This window comes from Corvus kubaryi, unplaced genomic scaffold (assembly GCF_017639235.1).
Source record: "Corvus kubaryi isolate FWS band 111438036 unplaced genomic scaffold, C.kubaryi_AGA036_p1.0 37352, whole genome shotgun sequence".
Classification (NCBI taxonomy): Eukaryota; Metazoa; Chordata; class Aves; order Passeriformes; family Corvidae; genus Corvus; species Corvus kubaryi.
The window spans coordinates 2,983,931-3,011,861 of NW_024581114.1; the positions used below are offsets into that span (position 1 = coordinate 2,983,931).

Consider the following 27,931-nt stretch of genomic DNA (forward strand, 5'->3'; position numbering starts at 1 on the left):
CAGGACAGGTCTTGGGACAGGCCCTGTGCAGTCCCTGTGTCTTGGCTGAGGACATGACTTTGCCTCCTTTTCTGTAGTGGATGTAGAGACAGAGCATAGAAACAGCTCCTTTTCCAACATTTACATATCACAAATTTGAGGGCAGAGATATTACATATATAACCTAATTTTCTAAGGTTAAAGCAAGTCATGTGAAGGATTCTCCATCAACCACACCAAATTTGTGCCAGGCTGTTCAACATTTCTGCTTTTTTCAAAACAGAGGGCGGCACACTGATATAACAAATTAAATTTAATTTCCCCTTGCTGGACCCTCAAACACACAAGTGCCAATTCCTCAGAGGAATTTAGTGCACTCCTTACACACGACTGCCCCACACCCAGCCCAAGGGCTGGCGTGTGTCCCCCAGGACGTGTCAGTCAGGACACCAGGGACACACATCACCTCAGGTCATCGGCTGCTTGGTCACAGAACTGAGCTGGCTGAGGACATTTCCCTTTCCTTGGGACAAGAGGAGGACTTGGCAGCATCAGGTTTTCGGCTGGGTTTGATTTTAAACGTCTTTTCTGGCCTTAACAGTTCTGTGATTCTCAGATCAGCATCAAAGCAGGAATCCCTGTATTTGTTTTCCTGCTGAACAGATCGTGTCAGGCCAAACACAGCTGGGTCACATCTCAGTGCTGGAGAGTGCTTCCTTCTCCTCCCGCTTGTCTAGGGGGAAGGAATCTTTAAGCTCTTTGTCTTCCTGAATCTCCACTTTGTTCCTCTTGGCCATGATCCTGTTGATTTCCATGAAGGTTTTATTCTTGGTCTCAGGAACAATAAAGAAGATGTAAATCATGGTGGAGAGGCAGATGGCACAGAAGATGAGGAAGCTGTAGGGCCCCAGCCCAGCCTAGGGCAGTGACAAGAGAGAGAAGGGATCAGGGCAACATTCCAGGTGGGAATTACCTGCTCTGGACACGCAGGACCCTGCACTGGCTACAGAAAATGCAGCTCATAGTTTGAGCTGAACGACTCAAAGTTGGGGTGGGTGTAGATTCTGTCTTCTCAAACCACCAGCACGGGTTTATTGGGAACTGACTGGGAAAGGAGGGTGAGGGTCTGCTCCACAAATCAAACCCAACTCAGCAGCTCCCTTTGCACAGGTTAAAGTCAGGGACTGCAGCAGTTTATGGGTCACTTCCTGAGGGCAGTGTGAACTGGGCACCCAGATTTCAGAAGCTAAAATTGTCCCCCCAAGGCACATCCTGCAGTGGGAGATGGGGAATTTGTCATCTTTTCCACGCTCCTGAGCTCAGGATGAGACATTTACCTGGCAAAGAAACTGCTTTCTTTCAAAGCCTGTGCAACAGCCAGGTGTGATAAGAAAATGCTGATGAACATCAGTCTCTTGCCCTTAACACAATCCCACACACAGGTTCTGGGAACCAAGCTTACAGCTCCTCAAAGCCTCTCTGTAAGAGCACAGGGGTGAAGAGGCCGATTTTCAGATGAGGTTTTGCCCTGTGGTTGGTTCTTACCTCCATGTAGAGGAACAGCAGCCCCACGGTGAAGTTGCTCAGCCAGTGCACAGAGCCCCCCACCATGAACGCCGCGGGCCGGGACGACTGCAGGAACATCTCCGTGATCATCACAGCAGGAATGGGACCTGCAGGGCAGCTGCAGGTGAGGAAATCCCAAAGGCAATCCCCTCACTTGGAATTGCTAATCAGACAGCTCATTTTAGTGGCAAACAGTGGTTTCTAACTACCAGTGTTTAGAAGCACCCAGCAAATTAAACAAAGATTAAATTCAAAGAAAACAGCGGGGCAATGAAATGACTTGCATGGGGCATGGCCACACAGAGATGAAATTCAGCCTCCCTGCATGAGCTCCACAAAGGTTTTGGTTTGAAACTGAACATACCACTTGGCTTTACTCGGCTTGTGGGGGAGACTGGGCAGGCCGTGGGTACTTACTGGGGCCAATGGCGTGTCCAATGATGTAGATGATGACACAGGCTATGCTGAGGTAGGACATCCAGGAGATAGTGGTCTGCAGGGATTGAATCACAGGTTAGACGCGGTTCCTGTCTGAACATCACCAGCACACTCGAGGCACTGCTCCCAGTAAGATGTGAGGGCATTCTGAAGGCAGTGCCACCCTCCAGTGCCAGGTGTGTCCACGATCAGACAACAGAAATCCCAGCCTGGGTATGATCCTTGCTGCCAAAGGGATGCAACAGGGACTATGAACGTGACAAACTGGAAGGAGCATTCAGGCAAGCAGGATCACAGCTTTTCCTGGCTTTTCTCTTGGTAGATACACAGGTACAGAGACCTTTCATATTGTCCCCTCCTCCCCAGGGTGTAGAACCACCCTCAAAATATTCCAATGGCCTGCTCCCTGGGGAGTCCAGAAATCATGGCTGGGACCACCTGAGCCATTCAGACACACCTGGAGATTGAGAGCCAGCGTTAACACTGCACAGGAGGCAGAGCACAGCACAAAGCCAGCCAGGAGAAGGATCCTCCTCCCCAGGGATTCCACAATGAAAACCTGGAAGAGACAGGAGAGGGATGACACCAGGGGCTCAGCACTTGCTGCAGATGTTTTCATCCACGGGCACCACAGGACATCTGTCGTGGAAAGCATCTCCCAGCAAATAACTCTCTACTGAAAGGTTTTGGGACGAGATGATCTTTAAGGTCCCTTCCAGCCCAAACCATTCTGTGACTGTAGGATTCCATGAGCACAACCTAATTTAAACAGGGGCAGGGGAGACTGCACAAGTCTGAACTCAGAGAGCCCCAGCACAAACTTACAGCAAGCGAAGTCATGACGACGTTGATGGCACCTATGGACACCGTGACGTACTGAATGCTGCTGCTGTCCACTCCTGCTGACTCGAAGATTCTGTCTGCGTAGTAGAAGACCTGCAGCAGAACCACACCTGTGTCTATACGTGGCCAGAGGCAGAACATGGGAACCCCCTTCTGGCTGCTTTAAATCCTGGCACTGGTGCACAGAAGCCTGAGGACTGAATTAGTCCCTTTCTGGAGACACTGGTGTTTGGACGTGGGCACAAGCACTTCACTCTAAAAGCATTCCAATCATCCTTAACAGGGCAGCTTGACCCTGTACCTCGTCCATGGATTTGGTACTGGCCAGGGTCAACCCACGCCAGTGTGACACTGGGTGTGTCCTGGGTGAAGAGGCACTCCCAGGTTTGTCTCCTGGGTCAGCACTGTCCCCATCAGCCCCTCTGCAGCCCCACCCCTTTGTTTGTACCCCCCCGGCCTTCCCCACTCACCGCATTGACCCCCGAGAGCTGCTGCCCCATCATCATGACGATGATGGAGATGAGCTGCCACCTCAGGCCCCTGAAGGTGCACAGGCTGAGCACAGAGAACTGCCCCTCCTCCTTCTCTGACCGGTCCTCTTGGTACATCTCCTCTATCTCATCATCCACGTCCTCCGAGCCCCTCAACCTCTGCAGAGCTGGTGGGGAGAGCACAGGGAGTTGTGAGCCCCAGGTTTACAGAGAGCTGTCCTGCTTCAGACCAGAGCAGAGCAATGTGTGACCCTGGGCAGCAGTGCTTCCGTGGTGGGAACCCGGGGATCCACACATGCAGGGAAAGGAGCAGTGTTCCAAGAATTCCACCCCCCAGCAACACGTCAGTGGAGAATCTCACACTCTCTTGCTGTCAGCCACATCCCACAGTCAGATCCATCCCACCCCACCTCGCCTTCCAAGGAAGGATGGACCGTACCTCTCCGTGCCTGCTCTTCGCTGCCCTTTTGGATGAGCAGGTACCTGGGGCTCTCGGGGAAAAAGGGCAATGTCAGGAGCTGAAGCAGGGATGGGATCCCAGTGAGCCCCAGCAGCACAGGTCACCCTGCAGAAAGGACACGAGACATCAGCTGAGAGAAATCCTCCCCCTGTGGAGCCCACAGAGAGGCCCTGAGCCGGAGCTTTACCTTTAGCATTGCCAAGGATGCTGTAGAGACCAAGGATCTGAGCTGCAAGGATGCCAATGGTGATGAAGAGCTGTGGGACCACCCCAATAGCACCTCTCAGGTTTTTGGGGGACATTTCTCCAAGGAACATGGGAACCACATTGGAAGCCAGACCTAGCAGTTAAGAGAGCGGTGTTAGACATGCAGCTCTGATTTCCCGTGGGGGCAAAAGAGATTCCTGATGAACCACAGGACATGCAGAAACTTCACACTCAAACCCTTCTGCTTTGAGTGCCTGGATAACCAACTGCTGGGCAGCAAAGCATTTTTGGAGTCTGACAGAGTTAGCGGGAGCCTGCCTTGCCTACAGAGCCAGCAGATGATTTGGGGGTTCTCAGTGTTTATCCTCCTAAAAGCAGCTTTCTCCCAGCAGGGTCTGCCAGGAGCAGCACAAGACACACAAAGAAAAATGTTGCTGCTTCAGATTTGGAAACAAACTCCAAGTGCAAGAGAGGAACTTTTGCTTCCTCTAAAACAAGAGGAGAAATCAGCATCCAAACACGCTGACGTGAAAGTGGAAGGAAATGACTTTGTGTCGGCTTTTAAAAATTCCCTGCTCAGTAACGCAGTGCTGAGAGCTTTGCTGGTCGGAGGTGGCTTGCAGGTGGCTTGCTGGAATAGGTATTTATGCTCTAATAAGGACACCAGCGACATGGGTTATTTTGAGGAACATTCTAGGGCTGCCCACAGTGACCCCAGCGAGCTACCAGCTCCTGTGCTTACGCTGTAAATCCTGGCAGCCCCCAAATTCCTGGAATCAAATGACCACGGGAGACTCTTATCTGACATTTCTAGAGTTCCTAGGCTTCAGGAGCCAGGGGTTACAAAGGTAATCAGGCTGATATTTGAAAGCTAAAAGGCCTAAAAAGCACAGAAACAAGTGCCACCAATGCTGGAGGGTGACACTTGGATCCTCCCAGATCCTCCCCAGGCACAACATCCACAGTTCAAGTGAGGTCAGCCTGAGAAGGACAAGTCAGGACAGCCAGGCTGGATTTGTTTGTGGGTTATAAATAACTGGAAAGAGGGATCACATTTAACAAGACCCTTAACGTTTATTCCAAGCTCCAGTGCTGAGAGCTGCTGCCAGGTTTGAGAGTCAAAAGCCAAAATAAAACCATTGGACTAAAAAAAAATGGAAAACAAGAAACTGGCTTGGGAAAGCAACTTGAGCTGTACATGCAGCAATTACCATTGGTGAGCTAAGGCAGGAAATTTATCTCTACAGGCTACCCCAGCTCATTAACAAAGCATGGAGTGTGCCAGCCTCGCCAGCCCAAAGCCAGATAATTGAGTGTAAATGCTCTCAGGACCCTCATAGACCTGGCTCTGCTGGGGTACCCAGCATGGTTCTGTTTGTTCCCTGTTACCGTAGCTCCAATAAAGCCACACCAGCAACACACAGATGTCCTTGGCTTCCCTCTGTCTCTGTGGCTCTGAGCCCTTTGCTCTCCCTTTTAACATGTCTTTTCTCCTGCAGAAGGAACAGTCAGTTCCAGGACTGGATTATTGGACCTGGCAATGATTTTGATGGATTTTTCTGGTTATGTTAAAAAGGAAAAAAGTAGACTATCTGCTTTGTCTGGGAAAACAGGTTATCCTCAGCAGGTTTGCTGGCTGTGGGAGCTGCAGTGCCCAGCAGATGTTTATTGCTGCATTTACAGACACACATCTCCTCCCTGCAGCTTCAATCCCAGTCCCAGGGCCGTTATCTCCCCAAGATCTTTAGTACTTCTGCACCACTGCTAAAGCACAGCCTTGTCATGCAGATCCTAAAGTGTGCTACCTGTGAAAGCATCTGCTGGGAGAATGAAACACCTTTACAGAGCCCAGGGAATATTTATTGCTCTCCCTTTACCATCCACTTACCAGCAAATACTCCCATGACAACACGGGAAAGGATGATTACTTCAAAGGTTTTTGCTAGCTCTGAGGTTCCCATGAGGATTGCAGCAGCGATGGAAAAGAGGTTATTTATCAGCAAAGTGCCCTTTCTGCAAAGTAGCAGGAAAGGAGACAGAGTCAGCAGGGTGTTTCTAAGTTGCAGATAGATCCCCTCTGTGTCCTGCTGTCCAAAACCCAAACAAATCATCATCCCAAACACTGAGCAAGGAGAGAAAATGGCAATTGTCACATTTTTCCTGCAGACAACAAAGGCTTCCAGGAAGAAGAGAAGTTTCTCAGGAAACCTGAGCAGCAGATATGGGCCTGAGCTGGGATCCCAGGACTTTCCTCCCTGCTCTGCCTGGCTCAGTGCCCAGCCCACAGCCTGGCCTTGGCCATACCAGAACCACATAAATTCCTTTACACTGGGGGGACAACGCTTGTGGCTGAGCCCAGCAATCCATCCTCATCCCACCTGCTTTAGCTTCAAGGGGTGTGTGGCAATGTCATGCTCCTGAAGGGCTGGGCAAGGTGGAGTCACCACGGGATGAATCTTATCTGATCCCAAATCGTGGGGCAGGACCTCGGGCACGGCTCCCACTTACCGGCCACAGTTGTTGACCAGAGGCCACACCATGAGGGACCCGAACAGGCCACCCAGGGGGAACATGGACACGGTGAGGGACCAGAGCAGCATCTGGAAGTTGCTGTCCATGGGCACTCCAGTCCTGTCCAGGTAGGTTCTGTTGTAAAAGTCTTGCATGTACTGGAATGAAACACAAAGCGTGTTTAGAGCAATAAATACAATTTCGTGCTGTAAAAGCCAGATAACAAATGCCATGAAGCTCTAAACTACTGTCTTGATAAAAAAAAAAAAACAGGTGGGGTGAGCTGGGAAATGAATGCAAGAGAGGGATGGAGAAGGCTGGGCTGGGTAACTGTTCCTACAGGGTGTCCTGCCCTGTAGGATGTGCCTGGTTCCCAGAGGGGGAGGCACCCCATAGCTCATCTGTCCCAGGCACAAAGAGGGGACGGGCCCCTGCCCACAAACACCCACAAAGTATATTTTGGGTACGTAATGCTACATCTGCCTTGCCCTGCTCTGACCCTGCTCCCAAGCACAACCCACCGGGGCAGGAGAGTTGATCACAGACACGTTGTAGCCGTACTGGAAAGAAGATCCAAATGCAGAAATCAGAGCTACCAGGGCCAGGGAAAGTGTCATTTTCTGTGGAGGGAAAGAAAAAAGCATAACCACCACCTTAGAAGTGGGTCTGGCTTTTAGGCATTAATAACATTCAATAAAAACAAAGAAATACCCAAAGTCTTGCTTTCTGTGTTTTTCCCTTCATTTTACTGCATATAAAAGCCCAGTGGGTAGTTTTCATTACAACTCATTTTGTTCTGCTTGATATGCCCACAGTCATTACAGTCATTCACTCTGCTTTGCTGGTATTGATGAATCATTTGGATGATTAATTTTTTTTCAAGTCATCATTCTTAAAAAGCCACCCCGCAGGGAAAAAAAGTTGTTTGCAATTATTCTTTTTCCAACATGCAAATTGGGTAGTGGAACAACACAGGATATTGGCACAGGAAAGCTTTAAAAAGAAGTGATTTTGCATCAAGTGGCAAAATCCCTTTCCTGTTCATTTCTTCTTCCTCTGCATTTTGGGATAGAGCTATTTATGGATCTAATTGATTGCCACTGAAGCCAATTAGAACTTCTCCAAGCAGCTCACGGAGGCCTTGGTTGAGGGGTCCAAGAGCTTTGCACTTGAGCAGAGGAGGGGAATTGCCATCTGGAGCGGGATCAAACCCCGCTGTGGGCACCCATTCCCAGCGTTACAAACAGCTCAAACAACTCCCTTTGCACAACAGTTTAGTTGCTGTTCAGCCCCCAGGCTGTGTTGACAGAGCTGGGTTGTTGGGGTTTTGTCTGGCTGGGTTTTATAGCTCACTAATGCATCTCGTTGCTGCTACATCAATAAAGTCACTTTCCATTTTCATCTCGTTTGCTGCCACCGTCACCAGCCTTAATGTCTGCGAGGTTTTCCATCCCAGCACTCAGCTCAGGTCCCACATGAGGACTCTGTCATTTCCCTAACTGAACATTTGTCCAAAAAGCTGCTGGTGCTTCTTTCTATTCCTCAGAATCTCTGGCAGTTCAGCTCCAGGGATCTGCAGAGTTTAAGGTGTTGTTACGGGAGATCGAAATTCAAGTTGATCTCACACAAAGGATCAGGGGGAAGCTGAGGCTTCCAGGTCCATTTTCTACGAGTACACTGCTGACATTCTCTCACTGGTGATGAAAAGCAGCTGCCTTGCTCCCAGTTAACCTAATCCCAGGAGCTCAAAAGAGCCACTGGTGTTAATTATTGACATCCAGCACCTTCAGGAAAACCTCTGGCATCCCCGAGCAGCGCGTTGTGCAAGACTCCCCAAACACTGCTGTGAAAGGCAGCCCCATCCAGGAGCATCTGCAGCCTAAAGCTGATTAGAAAGTAGGAAAGAAAACTCACACACAGAAGGGGAAAGTGACACAGAAGTTACAGGGTAGGAGAGCTGCAGGCAGGCACCAGACTCGGTGCAACACCGCGTGCAGACAGACACAAACTGGGCTCAGGAACAGAAACATTTCTGCTCTCCCTGTGGGTATCTCAGCCCAAAAGACCGTGGTCTTTTCCTCTCTTTACAGGTGCCCACAGGTCTTTTCCTCTCTTTACAGGTGCCCACAGGTCTCCAATGCTTATTCTGTATCCCTGTGGGAGACTCAGGTTGGAAGAAGGCAGCGATAATACTCACCCCCTTTGCACCTTCAGTGCCCTCGGAGCCCTCCTGCTTCTCTCCTTTCAGCTTCATTTTGGTGTTTGAATCTCAGATGCTGAGCACAGGTTCTTCCAGCCGAGGCAGCCACGGCAGGGGATGGAAACGCCCTGCACGGAAAAACAAACCCCTTCTGCTGATACACGGAAAGACTCCACTACTGGAATAAGCAGTAAAGTAGGTATATTTATTCCAGCGCTGGGATGCATGGGGGGATAGCTCCTCCGAAGTCATGTGTGCCGACAACTGCACTGAGCTTGGTGTAGATCGGGTTACAAGCTCCATGTTCGTTAAGTTTCCCAAAACAGCTATACATATTCATTACCTGGCCCCGCCTAGCATTACAATGAGCCAAAAAGTCATTTACATCCACGTTGTGCTTGTGAAGTGTCGTCTGGTGGTCGTGGGCAGGGGTCTTCCTCATTCTGAACTGTTCACCTTGCTTCCCTGCACAACTGGCCCAACTCCAAACTTCAAGGCTGGTTTAAGTTAGTTTTAGGTTAAAACCAGGATTTTTGGTCAAAATTCCTTCCCTTTATCAATAGTGTTATACCTTCTCATCCTGCTTTGGTAGGCACAGTAAGTGTTGAGCAAGCTGTATGCATTGCTTCTAACAAACTGCTTCCTAGCAAATCATTTAACCTCGGCTTCCCCCCCTCCCCTGATCCACTGTGACTCTTCCAAACACATCCAATCACCCTCAGGCGCTACCGGCGGGGTAAGGCACTGTGCCTCATCGTTCCCTTCCTCTGCCTGACTCTCCCATGTCTTCAACTCATTTTTCTTTCAAGTCTGTTGCCAGTGTCAGATGTTCTTTATCAGATCCTGTCTCAAAGAGAGGTGCTGCCCAGCTCCAGGGGCACAGGCTCACCTGTCCAACCAGACGGGGCAGACTTATCACCAAAGTCGCTAAAATGAGCCCATTTCCCCCGATATCTCTGCAAGGACTAGGTGAGTCTACAGAGCTGCAGCTCCTGGGCAACCGTGGATGGCACAGCTGGAGATGCTGCCCAGCAACTGCGGCATCAGGGAACACAGGGAGCAGCCCTGGCAACAGAGAGTTTGCCCTGAGCCCCACCACTGCAGCTGAGCCCCACCAACCCCCCTGCAGCCACAAATTCACAAATCCATCTGCTCTTGTCCTACCTCGCACGGACCAGCTGGTTCAGGCGCTCCTGCGCTTCTCAGAGCTCATCCTCCCAGAGCTGGGTTTTTGACAGCCTCTCCTCCAAAGCACTTTGGTTCCTTTCCCTCCTCCAGCACAAGATGCACCACGTGGTGCTGGTTCAGTATTAACCTCCTCTGTTATGGGCTTGCTTTAACAGCCCAAGACCTTGTTAATCATCCACTACAACTCCTAGGGTTTATCAGAGAGATGCAAAGTTCACAGATATCCCCAGCAGCCGGAGAAACTGGAACCAAACCTGCTGTTTATTGGCTGTGTAACTTTAACAAAAGGAATCCTCTTGAGCAGCAGCTCCTTTCCACGTGTCCTGCACACGTTCTCTGGCTGGCTGCAGCATTCCTTCCTCCACGTGGAAGCACTGTGCTCCAAAGCAGGAAGAAGAACAGAGCCCCGCTGCTCTCAGGGTGGTGGAATTTAGTCCTCAGACTTCTTGGCGTTTCTCTTTTATTGCCTGTTTTTAGTGAACAGCCTGAAGGACACTGTTCCCAGGTGTCTTAATGGGGATCACACCTCAAGGACGCTCCTGTGTCACAGCTGCTGAGCCCACAGCTCACTCAGCAACTCCTGTTCCATCAGCCAAGAGGGAAAATTCTGCCCCAGAGATGGGGAAAATGCAAAGAGTACAAATTTCCATCATGGAGTTCCACGTATCAACCTCTGGGAGCTCTGGGCAGAACGACAGCTGCTCTGACACTCAGTAAAGACAGGGAAGGAGAATTCTCTGCCACGGTCTTCTGTGACCGATAGGTAAAGCTCTGTCCAGGGAAGGCCTGGTAAAATCATGGCTCTGTTACTTAGCCTGAGTAGAAATGGGCTGAGGGAGAGTGACTCAGCTGGGACAGAGGAAGGGAGGCACGCTGGCTGCGTGAATGCCTTGTGCCCGCACCGTGGTGTGTGGTGCTTGGTTAAATTCGGTTTGTTGTGCCTTAACACTGTGTAAACTGGCAACCGACTAACAGCATAAAAAGGCCGGGTTTTTGCAAATAAAAGTCTTCCTTTGCACCTGCCTGGGGACTCCTCGCTGCTCCCTGGTGTTACAGTCTTTAAAGTCTGTTCCTGAACTTGAAGAAATAATCTTGAAACATACAGGAATCAAAGAGAACACGTTTGTCATCCAAGACCCTTCGTTAGAGTAAATATTTGCTTATGGCAGCAGAACAGTTTGAATATTTTCCAGACGCAGCAAGAACCTGATAAAAACATCTGCAAGGTTGTAGTTGGCACTGGGATGATGTTGGAAGAGGTCAATGAAGGGAGACAGGATAGTAAATCAGCTTCTTGGATTTTCAAAGCAATTGCAGGGGCATGACATCTTCAGCAGTTGGGATCCTGTTGGACTTGGGCAAAGGACAGAGCCAGGAACAAGCAAAAAGCTGATTTTACAGGCATTTTACAAGCACATTTTCCATTTCAGCTACAGCAGGTATCGAGGTTCTTACATCTGCTCTTCACCCCAGCCCGTGCTGGTCTGGAGACTTTAACTCCGCTCTGGTGTCACCCACCTCATGGTAAGAGTTCCCCTTTATTTATTTATTTACCCTCAGCCTAATGGTCTGTGCTCAAGGCTGGATCCTATGAAACCCTGATATCTTTGGGGGAAAAAGATGATTAAGAGGGCAAGCTTAGTTTCCAGGACAGTAAATCTGCTGGAGAACATTAGTGGTGAGCTCTAAACGGGGATGTTTGAGCAGGAGCTGGCAGCCAGCCGTGCTGCAGTGTTCATTGCAACTCCCACCCTGAGGAGGCAGCCCACAGAACATGTCCACGAGTGACATCAGCACCTTCTCACCTGCATTTTGGGAAGGAATCGCATGCTTAGGCAAGGCCAATTCAATACTCTGGGCCCCTGAGCTACAATGGGCCTTGCGGTGAAACAAGGATTTAAGGAATAAATTATCTGCCTGAAAGTAAGTGATAAACAGACACTGCTTTATCAGCGGTACAAATGGCTCCCAATCAAATAAGGAGGAGGCAGATTTGGCAGTCTGATCCCCCAGCAACAGGAAAGGGCCGGATCCATATGGACTGTGCAGGGAACAGCAGCAGAGCTGCGGCTCTGGAACCAAGAACCAACCCAGATCCTATTCTTGCTGCACGAATGCAATGTCGGGCAGCGTCCTGGTGAAGAAACAGAACTTTATTTTGTAAAACTTGGAGAAAATACTTAAAAACCAAGCAAGTGAGCAGCTGTGAATAAGGCAAAACATTATCTCCGAACAGCAAACAAAGCCCCATGCCCTCCCCAGTCCGATACAACACTCCCAAGGCACGGACAAAGCAGAGCACCTCTGGGGCTCAGAGCCAGGCTCTGTCCTGCTCCTGGCAGGAGCTGTCCCTGGGGGTACATCCCGATATCCCTGAGCACCAAGGGAGCCTGGAGGGCTCCGATTCCCTCGGGAGATGCCCCCGTGCTGCCACCACAGACAGCGGCCCCCAACCACCGAGGAGCAGGGATAAACCATCCAGAGGAACCGTCTGTCCAGCACCAGTTCAAACCAAACTTGTCAGCACGGTGCTGCCCACGTTCAGGCGAAGAGCAGGAGCCAGGCTGGGGCTCCCGGGAGGGCTCACACCCCACGACTGAAGTCCATGCCCAGGACAGTCGGTCCAGCAGCTCCTCGAGTTTTCCCCACGGTGTTTGTTCACCTCAGAACTCACCACACATCGGCCTCAAAAACCCCAAAGCAAAACCCCAAACAAGTTTTTACAGTGGAGGGTGAGGGGAAGGAGGGGAGATAAACCAGGAAACCGGAGTACAGCCTGTCGCAGAGCATCCTGAGCACAGCTGAAGAGCAAAGGCTGGGACCTCTCCTCGGCTCAGCCTCTCCAGCGGCGCTTTCCCCGGGCTGTAGCTCCCTCTGTGGGGCTCTGGCTCCATCCCGCACCTGCACAGAACCAGGCACAGTCACGCTCCGGGGCTGTCCCAGCGCCCCGCAGCCCGGGCACGCTTTGCCCTGGCCCAGGAGAGCGGGCTGGCTGCAGGGATGTCACCTCGCAGCAGCTCAACAGGCACAGCCTGGCACCCCCACCTCAGCCCCTCCTGCTAAAATCCCCCCGCCCATGGTGACAGGGAGGAGGTCAGGGACACCTTCAGAGCCAGCTGAGGCACCTCCCCTGCACTCACACCTGGTGTGGGGACAGAGGGGGCCCTGCCAGGAGCAGCCAGGCACTTCCACACCCCTTCCCTGCTCTTCCTCCTCTGTTCGCATTTAGGCTGCCCTCAGCTGCAGTGTTAGGAACCACAGACATTTCTGAGAGGTTTTCTGTTGGCTGCTCTCCTCTCTCTGGCCTCTCTGATCTGAGGATGTCAGAGATGTCCCAGACTTTCCCCGTGTGTGTCAGTGCAGGTGCTGCAGCCCAGAGCTGGTGTTCGCAGCCCAGCGCTTCCCTGAACCCCTGGAGCTGGAAATGTGACCCTGGCACATTCCTCCTAAAGCATTTCTCAGAGCTCTGTAATGGAAAAAGGCAAACTGACAACATGGGATCTGTTTTGATTTTTTTTTGGTGTTGTTTTTTCTGCTGTTTTGTTTTCCCTTAAGCCAAGTCGGTGACAATTTTACTTTTTCTCTTCAGGGGTGGCTCCAAAAAAACTGAATATAGCATAATACTAAGCTGGATAAAATTAAAGAATTTCTATCCTACTTTTCTGCAAGAAGTTTAACACAGCTCCTCTTTCCAAGCCTTGTGGGATTCACAAGAGGCTGAGCTATCAAGGTTTCTATTTAGCTTTTAGAAGTTTTAAAAAGCTTTTTGAAAGGAGAAAAAAACCTCTTGAAGTCTGTGGCAAAAATAAGATGCTTCCAGCTACCTTTCAAAGACTCCAGGGATGCTGAGAAGCAGGGCCATTCCGCAGCCCCATGAAATTGGGCTTATGAGCTCTTGAAGACACCCCACGTTTACACAGCCTGTGCACAATAGAGCTTAAATATACTAATAAAATTACGAAGTTAATGCCAAGGCTTCAGGAAATAGCAGGACTCACCTCTGCCCACAGTCCCCTAGGACTCTGCGCCACGTAACTCTGCTGCCTGCTGTAAACTTGACTAACATGGGCCAATAAAGCAGCTTTGGAACAGCTGGGGGCCTGCAGCTGCCCTCCCTCCCCAGACAGCTCACGAGGCTCCTGTTCCCTTTGCAAAAACCTCTTCTACAAATTAAAAATGTCAGCTGATGACAAATAAAAAGTCCTTTGGTTTTTTGAGCCGTGTGGTCTGGGAGGAGGAGAAACAGGTGTATGGAGAGAGGTCTGCCATTCCCAACAGCCTGCCTTCTTCCCAGACTCTGATTCCTGCCATGCCCCACGGCCCAGATGGGCATCCTGCCCTCCAGACTCACCCTTTGGACTGAGTGTGAGCTGCAGGGTGAGTACAAAAGTGCCCTTTCATAGCAGGTTTCACACTCTGCCTGAAGAGACAGCACATGCCAGCACATCCATCTGAGCAGCCAGGACAGCTGCTCTGGGTTTTACCTCCTTCAGCTGCACTCTGGGACTGCAAAGAGCTCTATCAATATCTGATTCACAGACAGGAGCCCACATTAAGTTTGACACCCCTATAAATTCTGCCATGATCACTCCTGAGGTCGAGCTCCAGGAAGCGAGGTGCTTACCCAAATAGACCAATCCAAGGATCCTGCACCTGCAGTGAAGAGCTTCTGTCAATTTTTTTGCTCCCAGACACTTTCTAGGCAAGCTTGGGTGAATCACTTCCCCTCTGTCCCCCTCTATGATGATGGCAGCAGGGGCTGCCATCTGCTTGTGGGGAACTTGGGGCCCTGAACAGCTGATCTGTGCAGTACTGACGAAATGTGTGTGCATGCGGCATTTCACACTAAAAACAGACACCAATTCCTCTTCAGTTTTGACTGGTGTCCTGTCCTTGTGGGCCAGACAGCCCTGCAGTTTAGTTCCTCATTTTGCAGGCTCGAGGAACAGCTCAGAGGGAAAGGAGCAGAGCAGTTCTGTGAATGGTTTGGGAGCGTGATGGGGGCTGCAGAGTCAGTCAGGGACTCCCCAGAGCAGCAGCAGAAGCCCCCTGTCACTGCTCCCAGCCCTCAGATCTGTGCAGGCAGGGCAGGAGGAAAGGCTCACTCTGGGTTTTTACCATGAGAGAAGGAATCAGCAGCAGACAGAGGCAGCTCAGGTGCTGGAGAGCAGCGGCTTCGTCTGTTCGGGGCCGGGCACATCCTTGTCCTTGTGGGGCCGTGGGCGCTGCCAGGAGCTGTTGGATCCCTGCACAGGCCAGTCCAGCTCGTCACAGTGACCACAGCAAAGGAGGGAGAGCAGCCGAGCCCGGACCACCCGTGTGCACAGCACGAACATGATGCAGTTGGCTCCTCCTTGGAACGTGTTTCCAATTCCCTGCAAAGGCAGGAAAGGAATCACCCAGGGCTGCTCCCACGGGCACCCCCAGAGAGGAGCAAACACCGCGTCAGAGCAGCTGCAGTCCTGACAGTCACCGACTTCGACCTCAACGACAACAACAAATTCCGAAGAATGAGCTTTCTTTTTCCCAAAAAGCACCCGAAAGCAGACCAGGGGGCTGTTGCGGGCCGGCGCCGGTGTCGGGCAGCAGCAGGCTGAGCCCTGCTGGAGGACAGGCAGGCAGCACTCCCACCGGAGCTGCTTTCCCTGCCGGCTGCGGGCCCTGGCCCTCCCTGCCAGCGCAGCTTTCCCCTGCAGCCGCCAGATGCTGCTGGAGCAGCTCCTGCCCGGAGCTGCTGCTGCTCTTGCAACCCTCCATCCTGCCAAAGAAAGGGATACTGCGAGCACCAAACCCTTCTCTCCCTCCCAGCTCTTGCAACCCTCCATCCTGCCAAAAAAAAGGGATACTGCAAGCACCAAACCCTTCTCATCCTGCCAAAAAAGGGGATACTGCGAGCACCAAACCCTTCTCTCCCTCCCAGGCACCCCCCTGGATGCGTTTGCTGGCAAACACTCACGTGCAGGACAACCAGGACGGAGTTCTGCACGGCGGGGGAGTTGCAGAGGGTCAGGATGAACCGCACTGTGCTCCAGATGCGGAGGAAGATGAAGATGACGGGGATGAGGATGAGCTTCTTGTCTGCTATGGAGGTGCGGGGCTGCAGGGCCGGGGCTCCCGGGAGGATGGGCCGATACTCGGAGAGCGCGGCGTGCTGCGGGGAGCGGGGGAGACAAGGACGTGAGCAGAGCCTACAGACACGGGACCCCGGCCCCAGGGGCTCCTGCCAGAGCAAACTGGATCCCTGAGCCCTGCAGGAGGGTAACAGGGGCACAGCTGTGAGCAGCAGCCACACTCTGCCTTCGGAAACACAAACATTCCTGCTGCGGCCAAGGAGCGACAGCCCAGGAGGCTCCGTGTGCTGCTGCCCTGAACCCCCAGACCCCCGAGGAAAGAACAGGGGCAGCTGCCTGCCCTCAGCACTGCTCCCAGAGTGGGGTGGGGAGGGACAGCAGCGTGCCCAGGAATCCCTGGCACAGGCAGCAGCCCGGCCGGGCAGGGTCAGGTTTCCAGGAGGTCACGCTGCTATCTCTGACCACGGCCGGGACAGCGTGTCCTGCCTGCTGCACGTCAGGTGATGCTGACAGGCACCAGCAAACTCTCCCCGGCTCCCCTTCCCTTCCCAGGACGCTGGGGCTGCTGGAAACTGCCTCGCTCTTCCACCTCCTCTGCAGGATCCTGCCCTAAGCAGGGCTGTGTTCATCCTCAGCACCGCCACAGCTGCACCACAAGCAGAGGCAGAAATTTCCAGAAGGGCATCTCTCCACACGGGGGGCTTTTTTCCCTAACACAACCCAGAGAAAAAAGGAAACTCTGGGTGCAGCTCCTTCTGCCACTCTCATCTGGATCTGTCTGCTGTGCAAATGCTGTCCTAGATGCCTGGATTTTGTGTGTTCACAAGGAATAGCAACAACTGAACCCCTGAATTCCAAACCCCTGCTAGGACAGGGAGTCTCCTCTGTGGCGTCCAAAGCCATCCAGTGCCTGGACTCCCAAATGGAGCTTTAAGCTCCAGTACAAAATAAATTCATAAACACAAACTTTCGTTGGAGATACTAAAAGGACTGAGGTTTGAGAATTCCGATCTTGGTACAAGTGGAACTGTGGAAAACTGATTAAAGCTGAATTTGTCCTTCACATTGTGTTTCAGTTCTTACTGTAGCATTGAACATTTCCCTCATGAACATCCCACATCCCTGCTCGTTTTCAAAGGGCTTTTACATCCTGCTTGTGCTAAGTCACTGTGTGATGGTGCTGCTGGATCGGGGCACTGCTTCTCCCAGGGGTGGGGACATTTCAGTGTCACGAAGCAGCTCCTGCCTGTGCAGCTGCTAAACAAGGAGCAAAGAGCATGGAGGGATGGAATCACCCAGCAGAATACTCACTGCTCTGTTAATGTGCTTCTTGATGAGGATGTAGAGCACTGGCAGGGTCACATAGGCCAGGATCTCCCAGACCTTCCCCGTCAGCAGCATCCACAGGAGCCGATCCTCAGCATCCAGGTTGACCCAGCACCAGCCCACAGAAACATTGGAGGCGTCGTAGCCGATCTTCTTCAGAGCCACAGCCGCCACTGTGATGGCCAGGGGGACACCCCAGCTGAGGGGGGGACACAGAGAACGAGGTTAAGCCAAGAACATCCTCAGCTGAGCCCCCCACACCTCGGGAAATGGGTGGCAGAGCCAGGGATTCTTCCCCAGCCAGCATTCCAGTGCTTATCCCAGACCATCGGCGCTGCTGCAGCAGGTGAGGGCAAGTGGCAAACAGGCAGTGTATGAACGAGGACTGCAAATCCACCTCCTGGGGACCCTCTGTGGGAATGTGGAGCCCCAGCCCCGAAGGGCAGAGGTGCAGTGATGTGCTGCACTCCCCCCTGGCCTGCACAGGGTGCAGCCAGGGCAGCAGCACCCAGCCCACCTCCTGCCCTTCTCCCACTCCCTCCTGGACTCAGGGAGGTTGAGGATCTGACAAGGCCAGGGCACTGTAAAATGTGATTTTCCTGCAGGACTCAGCCAGCTGATCCTGAGCTTTCCGAGCACAAGCAGCCAAGTCCCACCTTCTGATTCCAAAGTGAAACTCGGCACACAAAGAAGTCCACAGCTTCATTCCATCAGTGGTTTGTTTGTTTGCTTTGCTTTTAAGTGAAGGTGTAGTCAGTATTTTGGGAGCAAAAGTATAATTTCTGAAGGACAAAGAGCCAGGGAAAAATACTGGCAGTAACAGCAAAAAGCCAAGAAAGCAACGAGGAGCCACACTCGCACAACTTGGAGCTGTGACTTTGGCTTCTCACTTGACAGCAGAGTCAAATACAGGGAAGCATTTAGAAGAAAAATAACTGTGGTGACACATGAATTAAGTCACTCAGCAGTGTAGGCTGCCCACAAGAAACCATGAGGAAGAACAGAAAAATCCCACCAGCCCAAACAAAAATTACACCACAACAGTGCCCTGCATCCAGCTGAATGTGTCACCTGCCCTCCCCACAGCCACCCTGGAGAGAGGGATGGGGGCCACAGCTCCAATAAAGGACACAAATGCTCAGAGTGCTCAGACTGAGCTTCCAGCATAACCCTCCTGGTCTCGCCAGGTGCAGAGAAAACAAATTCATGACTGTCTTGCTCTCATACAGTCTTCCACTGACAGCCTGGAGCAGCTGCAGGGAGCATGGGAAGGATCTTGCCCCCAAAAATCAGTCTCAGAGACACCAGGCTATGCAGGCAAACAGCAGTTGCCTTGACCAAATTATCTGAAATTCCATAGCCAGCAGGGGCCTTGACCAGATTATCTGAAAGTCCATAGCCCAGCTGTAAAATCAGAGATAATCCCATGATATTAGATTTCAAAAATACCCCATTTCCTACTCTTAAACAATGTCTGGATTCACCAACTCATGAAAGAACCAAATGTAAATATAATACTGTAAAAAAATTCAGAGTCAACTCTTCAGCACATTTAGAACATTTTGTCTCAAGGTTCAGCTCAGAACAGGCAGTGCTAATCCAAGCCAGTGCTGTTATTTAAGGACAGTTGTGCTGCAGGAAGCCCTCCCCACTCTGTTATCAGAGCAGACTTTCTAAAAACATCCCAAACGTCACCACCACCATGAAAGTTTCCACACAATTCACGAGTCATTTTGGTTAAACTGGCAATTTCTCAGAAAACAACTGCACATGCAAAGCCATTCCATTCTCAGCACTCCTGGAAGAACTGAGCACTAAGGTAAAGAATTCAAGAGAAATGGCACTTCCTTAGAGAAACCATTTTAAGGCACACAGGCACCAAGAAAAAGGAAGTGAATTAAAAAACGCATTTGCCTAAATAATGATCTCAACAGTGACCTGAAAGAGAATTAAGACAAAACCAGGTGAAATTATGGTGTGTGGATGTAAGACAGGACAGTGTAAATACAGACACAGAGAGGCCACAGGAGGCAATAACACACCACTGAGCAAGGGACTTAAAACCCTTCAGGAGATAACTGGTGAAAGGAAGAATAGAACTGCTGCATTAACAGGCAGTAAATTTTCACTGGAATAGCATTCTGGGATCAGATGGATATTTACCACTAACACCAAGCACAAAGGATTACCAACAAAATGAAATTAGAAAGGATCTAGAAAGGAATCAGACATTTCCGTGAACTTCAGCTCCATTTCAGCAGACTGGAAAGGAGAACTGAGACTGGTGATCTGGTTGTTCTTAAGAGCTCCTAAATGACAGATTCAGGAGGGCTGCAAAACGTCAATGCTGTTACTGAACCAGGAGAATGCAGGAACTGAAGAATCAGGATTCATCACCCAAGGTGTGAGTAAGGCCTGGAATAAAAAGGATCCAAGATCACAGAGAGGCAGAAATATTCCTCTGAGCCCCAAAGAGCAATTATGTAGGCTGGGCCTCTCCAAAGCACACCTGGATCTAGGCACAGTGTGGGAGAGAAAGGAAAACGATTCCTCCTTTCTGTAGAAAGGCTGGAAATCCCACCTGTAAGGCAGACACAACCGTACTTATTCCTTCAATACAGCTCCTGACCATCTGTGAATTAAGAAATCATCCAACCCAGCATATCTTTGCACAGTCACACCAAAACAAGGCAAGGCGAGGACCCTTCAGTTCCAGCAGTGTTCACCTCGACTTGTCCTGGTCTTCTTGGGTCAGATTGCTCAATAACCACGTTTTGATTTATGCTGCACAGCTGCTTTTTCCTCCCTGGAGGCTCTCAGAAGCAGGTGATTTGCTGTCACCTGCCTGCACAGGTTAGACGAGGAGCCATCCTGCCAGCAGGCCTGCAGGCAGTTCCTTCAGGGGACAGGAATTTTTACTCTGTGAGGAGTGAAAAATCAGGCTCCTGGATATCCCAGCCAGTTCCAGGAAGGAGCTCTGAGCACACATTGTAACCAGAATTCCAAATCTGCCCCAGTTTAATCCTGCAGGAGGCAGCCCATCAAGGGCTGAGATGAACAGTGCAGCAGTGCATGAAATGACCCCAGGCACTCAATGAACATGCACGGTTATAAATGTAAATACATATATAAACACGTATATTTTAATATATAAGCATGCATATGTTATAGATACATATATTTTTTAAAGTAAGTATATTTATGCTTATAATGATCTGCACAGCCTGATCATGAAATGAAAACCCTTCAAACATTGGCAGCAATTGGTATCAAAAGCCAAGCAGGAAACAATGCCAAGGTGGGTTCTGTCTGTCTGCTCCATTCCTCACCCCAAGTTTGGATCAACTTCTCTGACAACAAAGGTGATGTTACCCAACCGGAGGACGCCTGACACCTGGAAATTCAGGAGCAGTGAGGCAGCCTGGTCGTTTGCACTCTGGATGCCAGAACTCACATTTCACAGCTACGTAATTATTTCCAAAGCTGATGTAGGCTGGTTTTCAAAGCTCATCCGAGATCAACAAGTTTAAAACCAAAGCAGAGGCTGCAGCTCTCCAGCCTGGAATTGGTGGATGTGTTACCACAGGAATCCCTGTGGCACAAACCTGTCTGACAGGTCCGATCCACTGTGACATCCTGACTTCCCTCAGGAAAATTTCAGGTACTGACTTCCAACATGTATTTAGTCAGCTCCACTCAGCTAAAGAATCAGGAGTCTCTGGTTAGAGCCAACATTAACCAAGTACTCGTCTTTACAAGCACTTTGCCCTTAGGAGCTTGTGAAGAACAGGGAACCTGCCTGACAAAACTCCATCCTGCCTTGGGTCCCTCCCAAAGGTGTCTGGGGATGACTCTCACCCCATGGTCCCTGCATGGCTCTACTGGCAACCTACAAAGCTAGGAAGGGAAAAAAATTCCAGGTTCTTGCCTAGGCTAAAATACTGGAAATTTAACTTTAAATCCTTAAATGCATCTTCCTTTGCCAAGTTCCCTTTTGCTCTAAACAGCTCTCCCTCACCCACCCCTTGCAACTCACATACAAAAAGACACTCTCCATACACTGCTTGAAGCAGTTGTACTTCCGTGGTTCTAACAGATTTTTAGCCCATCAGCACCACAGCCAGGGGACCCTGAAATGCTGGAAAGGGTGAGGGGGAGCCATCTCCAAGCATTATGTCTGGAATTTTATTTCTCAGGTAACTGAGATAACAATAAAGGTGCAGGGAAGGAAAGCAGGATGATGTGTCACGAGGGGATGGGCAGGGAACACGTCCTTGCTTGTTTTCTCTGGCTTTTCAGACAGATCATAAAGCAGAAGCAGCTTTAAACACTGGCTCTGCACAGAACAGGAGGCATTTACAAAGCAGAACCTGATCAGAGGTGCTCAATAGCCTTTAAAAGGAGCAAGTGGTGCTGATCAATTCCAAGGACTGAAGGTGGCATTTCATTTTCATTGTGAAGAACTGAACATAAACCTAACAAATTCACCCAGAAGCAGCTCAGTTTGAGCATCTCTCCCTCTGTGTCAGGGGTTAGAGCGATCTTCCAGGATTTCTAGTTTTTAGAGATTGCACCAGCGCTGTTTCAGTGGCTCTGTTCTTTCCACGCTTGGTAGCTTGGTAATGCTGAGGAGCATTAAACCAGATGGAGAAACTGAAGTACAGACAAAAGCCACACAGGCAATTAGCAGACAGGAAAATTACAAACAGGCCAGATTTGCCTGAGCTCTTTGATGTGCTTGATGGAGCCAGAATGCCCAGGAAGGAGTCAGACTTGTTTTTAACATCCATTAAGCGACACGTGGCTCTTTACCAGCACCCCGTCCTCACCACAGCTCTCAGAGTGCAACTCTCTATGTACTGGAGATGAAATAACCTCAAAACCCTTCCACTGCATCTTCCCTCAGCTTCACCACCACCCTGGTGTGCCAGGGCCATGTGCAGTCCCCTCAGGCTCCCTCACACTGCCCCTGCTATCAAGCAGCAATTCCAACAGGCAGGGCAGGAGTTGAAGTTCTCCCTGGTTCACACTCAGCCTCAAAGTCTCTCTCTGGCCCATCCTCACCTGGACTCAGCTCTAGTTCAGTCATCTGCCAAACGATGCTGTTTGAAACTCAAAGGTGACAAATATTTGACTAAGAAACCTAAGAAAATTCTGTACTTGTCCTGAGGGCTTTTTTTCCTTTTAAACCAGATCACTCCTCATAATTTATTGCAAAAGCTTGGCAACACAGAGGACTAAAGGATCACTGTTTTGCTCAGTGTGGACGTAGCACATGATTCCACAAGCTCCAATTGCATAATGAAAGCCTTTACTAAACATGATGTGGAAAATCAGCGCCCTAAATAGCAGAAACTGAGACATAAAGCTACGCTGTGGTCTGGTTTGTCTTGCTTTCAATCAAACATGCCAAAACAACCTTCCGAGTGCTTTTCTAGCAGTTTCATCACTTGTAGACAACATTGTCCTATGAGTATGGAACTACAGCAACCTGCCTGGGGAGAGGGGAAGGATCCACGGGCCAGGCTGACAGGGGGAAGTTGGGGACCCACGGAAACAGATCCCAACCACGGAAGCTTGGGCAGCAGCAGACAGGTATCACAGACACAAGTTTTGTTACATTATTTCTAGAACATCAAAGCAGACTGGAGGGAAAGCAGAAGCCAGGATTTTCAGTCGTTAGAACTTGCCAGAGGTTTTTCTAAGTGACCTTGAACAAAGAATTTTTAACTTTTCCATGTCTCCAACCCTTCACTTGGGGAGGGAAAGGGGATACAAACAGGGTCGGTTAGTTAAAAGACAGCAAAATCCCTGTTGAAAAGGAATTTGAGAGGAAGAAGAGGAGAAGAAAAGCACAGAAACTCAAGCGACACCCGAGGCTCCATCCCGAGCGGAGCACACGGCAGGAGGGGGGTGCCCGGGGGTCCCAGCCGGCAGCAGCAGCTCACAGCACTCACCTCACGGCGTGGAAGCACCAGAGCAAGCCCGTGCCCGTGGGCGAGCCCCTGACGATGGTGAGGTACAGGTAGAGGGCGATGGCCATGGTCCAGAAGAAGGAGCTGGTGTTGGCGAAGGTGGACAGGGCGCCCTGCAGCACGCAGTCCCACGAGGTGCGCTCGAAGTCCTGCAGCACCCCGTAGAAGTAGGAGAGGGCCGAGAGCAGGTCCGCCAGGGACAGGTAGAGCAGCAGCTGCCGCGGCCGCGTCCGCAGCTCCGGCCACTGCGCGTGGGTGCAGAGCAGCAGCGCGGAGCCCACGCAGGACAGCGCGCACGACACCAGCACGGCCCCGCGCTCGGCCGCGAACAGCGGCGTGGGGGGCAGCGGGGCGGCCATGGCCCGGCCCGAGCCGGGGGACAGCGGGGAGGAGCGAGGGGACAGCGCGATGCAGCCCCGCGGGACGGGCGCGCTCTGTCCGGAGTGCCCGGAGCGCTCTGTCCGCAGTGCCCGGAGCGCTCTGTCCGGAGTGCCCGGAGCGCTCTGTCCGCGGTGCCCGGAGCGCTCTGTCCGCGGTGCCCGGAGCGCTCTGTCCGGAGTGCCCTGTCCGCAGTGCCCGGAGCGCTCTGTCCGGAGTGACCGGAGCGCTCTGTCCGGAGCCGCGGGACCGGCTGGGAAGGCGAGCGCAGGAGCCGCAGGAGCAGCTCCGGGAGCGGCGGGGCCCGACCCGCCCCCGCCGTCATGTGAGGCCGGGCCGGCCCCTCTGCCCCCGCTCCCGAGGGAATCCCCGCCGGGACAGGGATCGGGATCGGGAGCCGCTCCCGCTGGGGCGCACGGAGCGAACCCACCGCGGCCCCGCAGCCCAGAAAAGCCCTTTTCTCTTTCAATCGAAAAACCCGCCCTGGCCGCCGAGAGCAGCGTCACAGCAGGAAGCGGGACAAATAAACGCCTGGGTTGCTGTCGCCTCCTCTCCTTTACTATCGACACCTCCTTCCCCAAGGACAGCGCACAACTCATCTCCCCTGCTGAGCCAGAGCTGCCGGGATTTATGGACACACACACGAGCACTCAGGGAGTGCTTCCCCCCCTCCTCTTCAGAGAACTCCCAGGCTGGAATCGTGTCCTTGTTTGCTCCTAACCTGCCTGATCCCTCTGTGGCATCATTCATACTTCACACCTCTGATGTGAAGAGTGATGTGCTCCGTTTCCGAAGGACAGGGCTGTTGTTTCAGCTGTCTTGTTCTCTCAAATAGTTTAATCATTTCCCAGCCACCCAGCCATGAAGGATTCCCACTGAACTCATCTTTTGACAAGGTTTAGTCTGACCTGTAAAACCAGGTGTCTTAGCCCCACCCAAGCTTCTCCCAGCACCCTGAAGCCATCCTACCACACCCTTGAAAAAACACCTGACAAAAACATCTTTAAGAACTACAAATGATTTCACGTTCTCATAGTACTTTTGGCCATTGTGTCCTTTCAGTTTCACCTTCCCATCTTCCAAACAGAGAGGATTCCCCACATTTTAAATGGCTCTGCCAGTTCTCAAGGAGGATTTCACTAACAAACAGCTCTGCCTTGGCTGCCCTGGGTTGGGTGCCAGTGAAGCCTTTAGAGCTTTATATCAGGTTGATTTAAATCAGTTTTGCCACAGCATGTAAAGGGGTGCCCATGGGTCAGCACCTCACAAATAGAGCATCTTACAGCTTCCTCCCTGTGCCACCCAAAGACATTCCTGCTGCTCCAGAGAGGCAGCTCCAGGGACAAGTCACACCAAAACCTTTCCTAGAAGACACTGGATAGAACTTCAGAGCCTTTTAAAACTCTCTTCACTAATTCTTCACCTGTACCTAGGCCTGCTGTGCTGCTTCTTGCTCACCTTGATGCACCTTTTGGTTGAAGTTGCTTCCTTTGGAAACAAGATCTTCTTTCAACGTACCTTAATTGCCACCCAGTTAAACTTCTGTCAAGCAGGCTTTGCTTTTTTAGCAATTTATTTTGGAGCCTGATGCCCTCTGCATGTTCTTTATAGAAAAAGGAAGCTGCAGCAACTTGCATTTCCCCCCCCCCCCCACAATCTGACACCAATAGCTTTTTTAACTTTATCATTGTTCCAGGCTTTCTTTAGCTACCATCTGACCCCTCAAAAAAACCCCACGAGACAAAGCTTTGTCAAGGCTGCATTCCCAGTTGTTGCTCTTGCACATTCTTGGCTTCTTCCTTGTTCCCTGGTTTCCCTTTTCCCCACTTTTATAGCACAGGACCCACCTATCACAGACATCCAGACACACCAGGTCAGCAAACACCCTGGCTGCTGAGTGCTGTTTTATTTTGGGTGATGGATGTGGCTCCACAACACAGCTTAATTAAGTCTTGCCAGATAGAGAATCAAGATAAATCCAGAATTTGCATTTCCACTAACTTGTGGCTGTGATTCAGATACTCCTTTCTCCTCAGTTCTAAAATAGTGGCTTGTCAGGTCACCATAAATTGTGGAAATAAAAAACTGAGAAATGGATCTTTGCCTTAACCATCAGAAACAGCACAGGCAGAGGATTCGAGCATGGTAAGTTTGCACACAGAAGTCACCCCTCAACAGCAGGGCATACTCAGAGTTTGTGCTTCAAAACTGAGCAACAAAAGGCAAATAATTCTTACTGAAGAGTCCCATCACCTTCCATTTTCTCGGCACCTCCACGTGCAAGACATTCAGCATCTCTGTGGCATTCCTGTCACTTGGTGTTGTCACCTCCTCACCGCGGGGCAGGGCAGCAGCTGTCCCTGCCCAAACACACATTCCTCCCTCCAGACCCAAGGAATCTGCAGTTGCCCAGAGAACAGAAATATTTGGAAACTGCCCAAAGACACATCTCAATTCAAAGGCAGCATTGTCTGTAGCTCAGGAATAAAAATCTAAGGAAGTGGCTTGTCATATAGCAACACACACAATGAAAATTCTCCCTTCAGAATTTCACCTTCAGATGCTTTTTACAGCACAGGGAGATAAAGCAACGTGGCATTTGGTGAAAAGACATAGGAAATCTTTTTTAATGACTTGAATTCACCCCACCAACTACTAAAAGAGCTTTCTGACACACAGGCTACACTCTGCATCTTATAAAGCGCTGGTTGAGCTGTAACTACATAAATTTACCTCCACTGTGAGGCAGAATGTACTGACACAGCCTTTTAATTTTTTTTTTCTTTAATGGCTTCTTCAAGTAAAGAAGTTTTTACTTTGCCTTCGCAGCTGGGTAGGAAGCTGGGCTGAGGCACAGCTCTCCATTAACTGGGAACCTGGTCATATGCCTTGGGGCTTTTAAATGATGATTAGGAGCTGAGACCCCACAGCACCTCTGCATATCACAGGCAGTGCCTTCACAGCGCCTGCTCCTCTCCTGGATTTAGTGCCACATCAGTGAGACACTTTCATCAGAGATGAAGATACTCAGTGGGAAAAGCACATGAGCAGAAGTTCTGCTCTTGCTCTGTTTCACTCCCCTGAAATGCTCAAAGGCCGGCTCTGGGCTCACCAGGGAGAAGAGTCTGGGCTTCTCCTGAACCATTAAGACACCATCTCACATCCCAGCTTCAGGGCACAGACTGTGAGGAAGAGAAGACTCTGCACCATTTATAGCTGTTTGTTTCTGATATCTAAGCCAGGAGGACCTGAGCTGCCTTTAGCACACACACTTTAAGGCCACAGATGGAATAACACCCTCTGACGCCCAAGTCCCAGCTGCCAGCATCCCCAGCGTGCCCCCGTGTCCCCAGCCAGCCTCACCACCCACGAGAGGTCACTGCTGGTCCAGGCAAAGGATTCTTTTCCCCATCACCACCGTCCTGCTCCAACCAGCTCTTCTCCACCTCTGATGGACGCAGCTGCCTCTAGCAGCAGCAGAGGGACCTTGGTCACCTTGTTCCGTCCCTGCATCATTCCCACAGATCAGACAGCCCTTTCAAGTAGGAGCAGGGAAAAGAAGCCAAGTCCAGTTTCATTGAACCCATTAAAAAAAAGTAAAAAGCAGATGAGTACTGCAATAACCAGAACCCTTTAATGTTTTAGTTCTCAAACCACCATGCAGCTAATTCCAATCAAGGAAGCCAGAACAACTGCTTCTTACACTCATTAGCTTCTCAGGGCTCAGCCTCAGAACAGTTAAGGCACCCAACTCCCACCCTTCTCAGAGGAATCCAAAATTAAATGCATCCTGCACAAGTTTCCCTGGCACAGACCCTGAGCCCAGCCTGGCTGTGCCCACGCAGGGCACGGGGTCTGTGTGAGACCCCAGCCAGGAGTGAGCAAACCTGAAACAGAGACCTAACTCTGGAATTGCAAAGCAATCTTCAAAAAAAGCCAGCCAAGAGTTTTACCAGCACCTGAGCTCTTCATTTCCAGGAGAACAGGACCATTTTCCTAAGTGCTCACCTGGTCCTTGGGGTCGCTGCACCAGCTGAAAGGGAAGCCGGGGAGCGTGGTTAAGGGAAGGCTTCTGAGAGAGGTGAAAATCCTCATGCTTGCCCTTTGTTGCTTTTTCTAGCATGTGACAAAAAAAAAGGTCCACATTTCTTGCACTCCTGGCACAGATTAAGGACCTAATCCTTGATTCATTAACCCCTTCCCTTCCATTTTGGATAGACACTAATACTGACAGCTTTTGATACAGCACTGCTGAGAGACATCCAGGGCTGCTCAGAAAATTCCAGAATGATCACTCA

The 27,931-nt window shown here is 50.9% G+C and overlaps 2 protein-coding genes across 3 annotated transcripts; both read right to left on the bottom strand.

Annotated features, from left to right (window-relative positions):
* Nucleotides 1-277: 277 nt before the first annotated feature.
* Nucleotides 278-11,922, bottom strand: LOC121666525 (solute carrier family 2, facilitated glucose transporter member 5-like). The gene is given in 13 exon segments (XM_042032160.1): nt 278-896; nt 1,525-1,652; nt 1,963-2,038; nt 2,441-2,542; nt 2,809-2,919; nt 3,297-3,484; nt 3,757-3,882; nt 3,965-4,117; nt 5,873-5,997; nt 6,493-6,653; nt 7,017-7,115; nt 8,693-8,823; nt 9,860-11,922. Coding segments are annotated over 12 exon segments (1,554 nt in total). The 5' UTR covers nt 8,750-8,823; nt 9,860-11,922; the 3' UTR covers nt 278-668.
* A 93-nt stretch (nt 11,923-12,015) lies between these two features.
* GPR157 (G protein-coupled receptor 157) lies at nt 12,016-27,628 on the bottom strand. Of its 2 annotated transcripts, XM_042032159.1 has the most exons (6): nt 23,838-27,628; nt 23,238-23,699; nt 17,266-17,479; nt 15,840-16,034; nt 15,002-15,258; nt 12,016-12,784 (listed from the first exon to the last, which is right to left on the bottom strand). In XM_042032159.1, exons 1-5 carry the CDS (start codon nt 24,230-24,232, stop codon nt 15,037-15,039), a joined length of 1,488 nt encoding a protein of 495 aa, XP_041888093.1. In that variant the 5' UTR covers nt 24,233-27,628; the 3' UTR covers nt 12,016-12,784; nt 15,002-15,036. The 2 variants fall into 2 exon arrangements, with proteins under 2 accessions (XP_041888093.1, XP_041888092.1); XM_042032158.1 differs by having other exon boundaries at nt 23,238-27,628.
* Between the last annotated feature and the right edge of the window lie 303 nt (nt 27,629-27,931).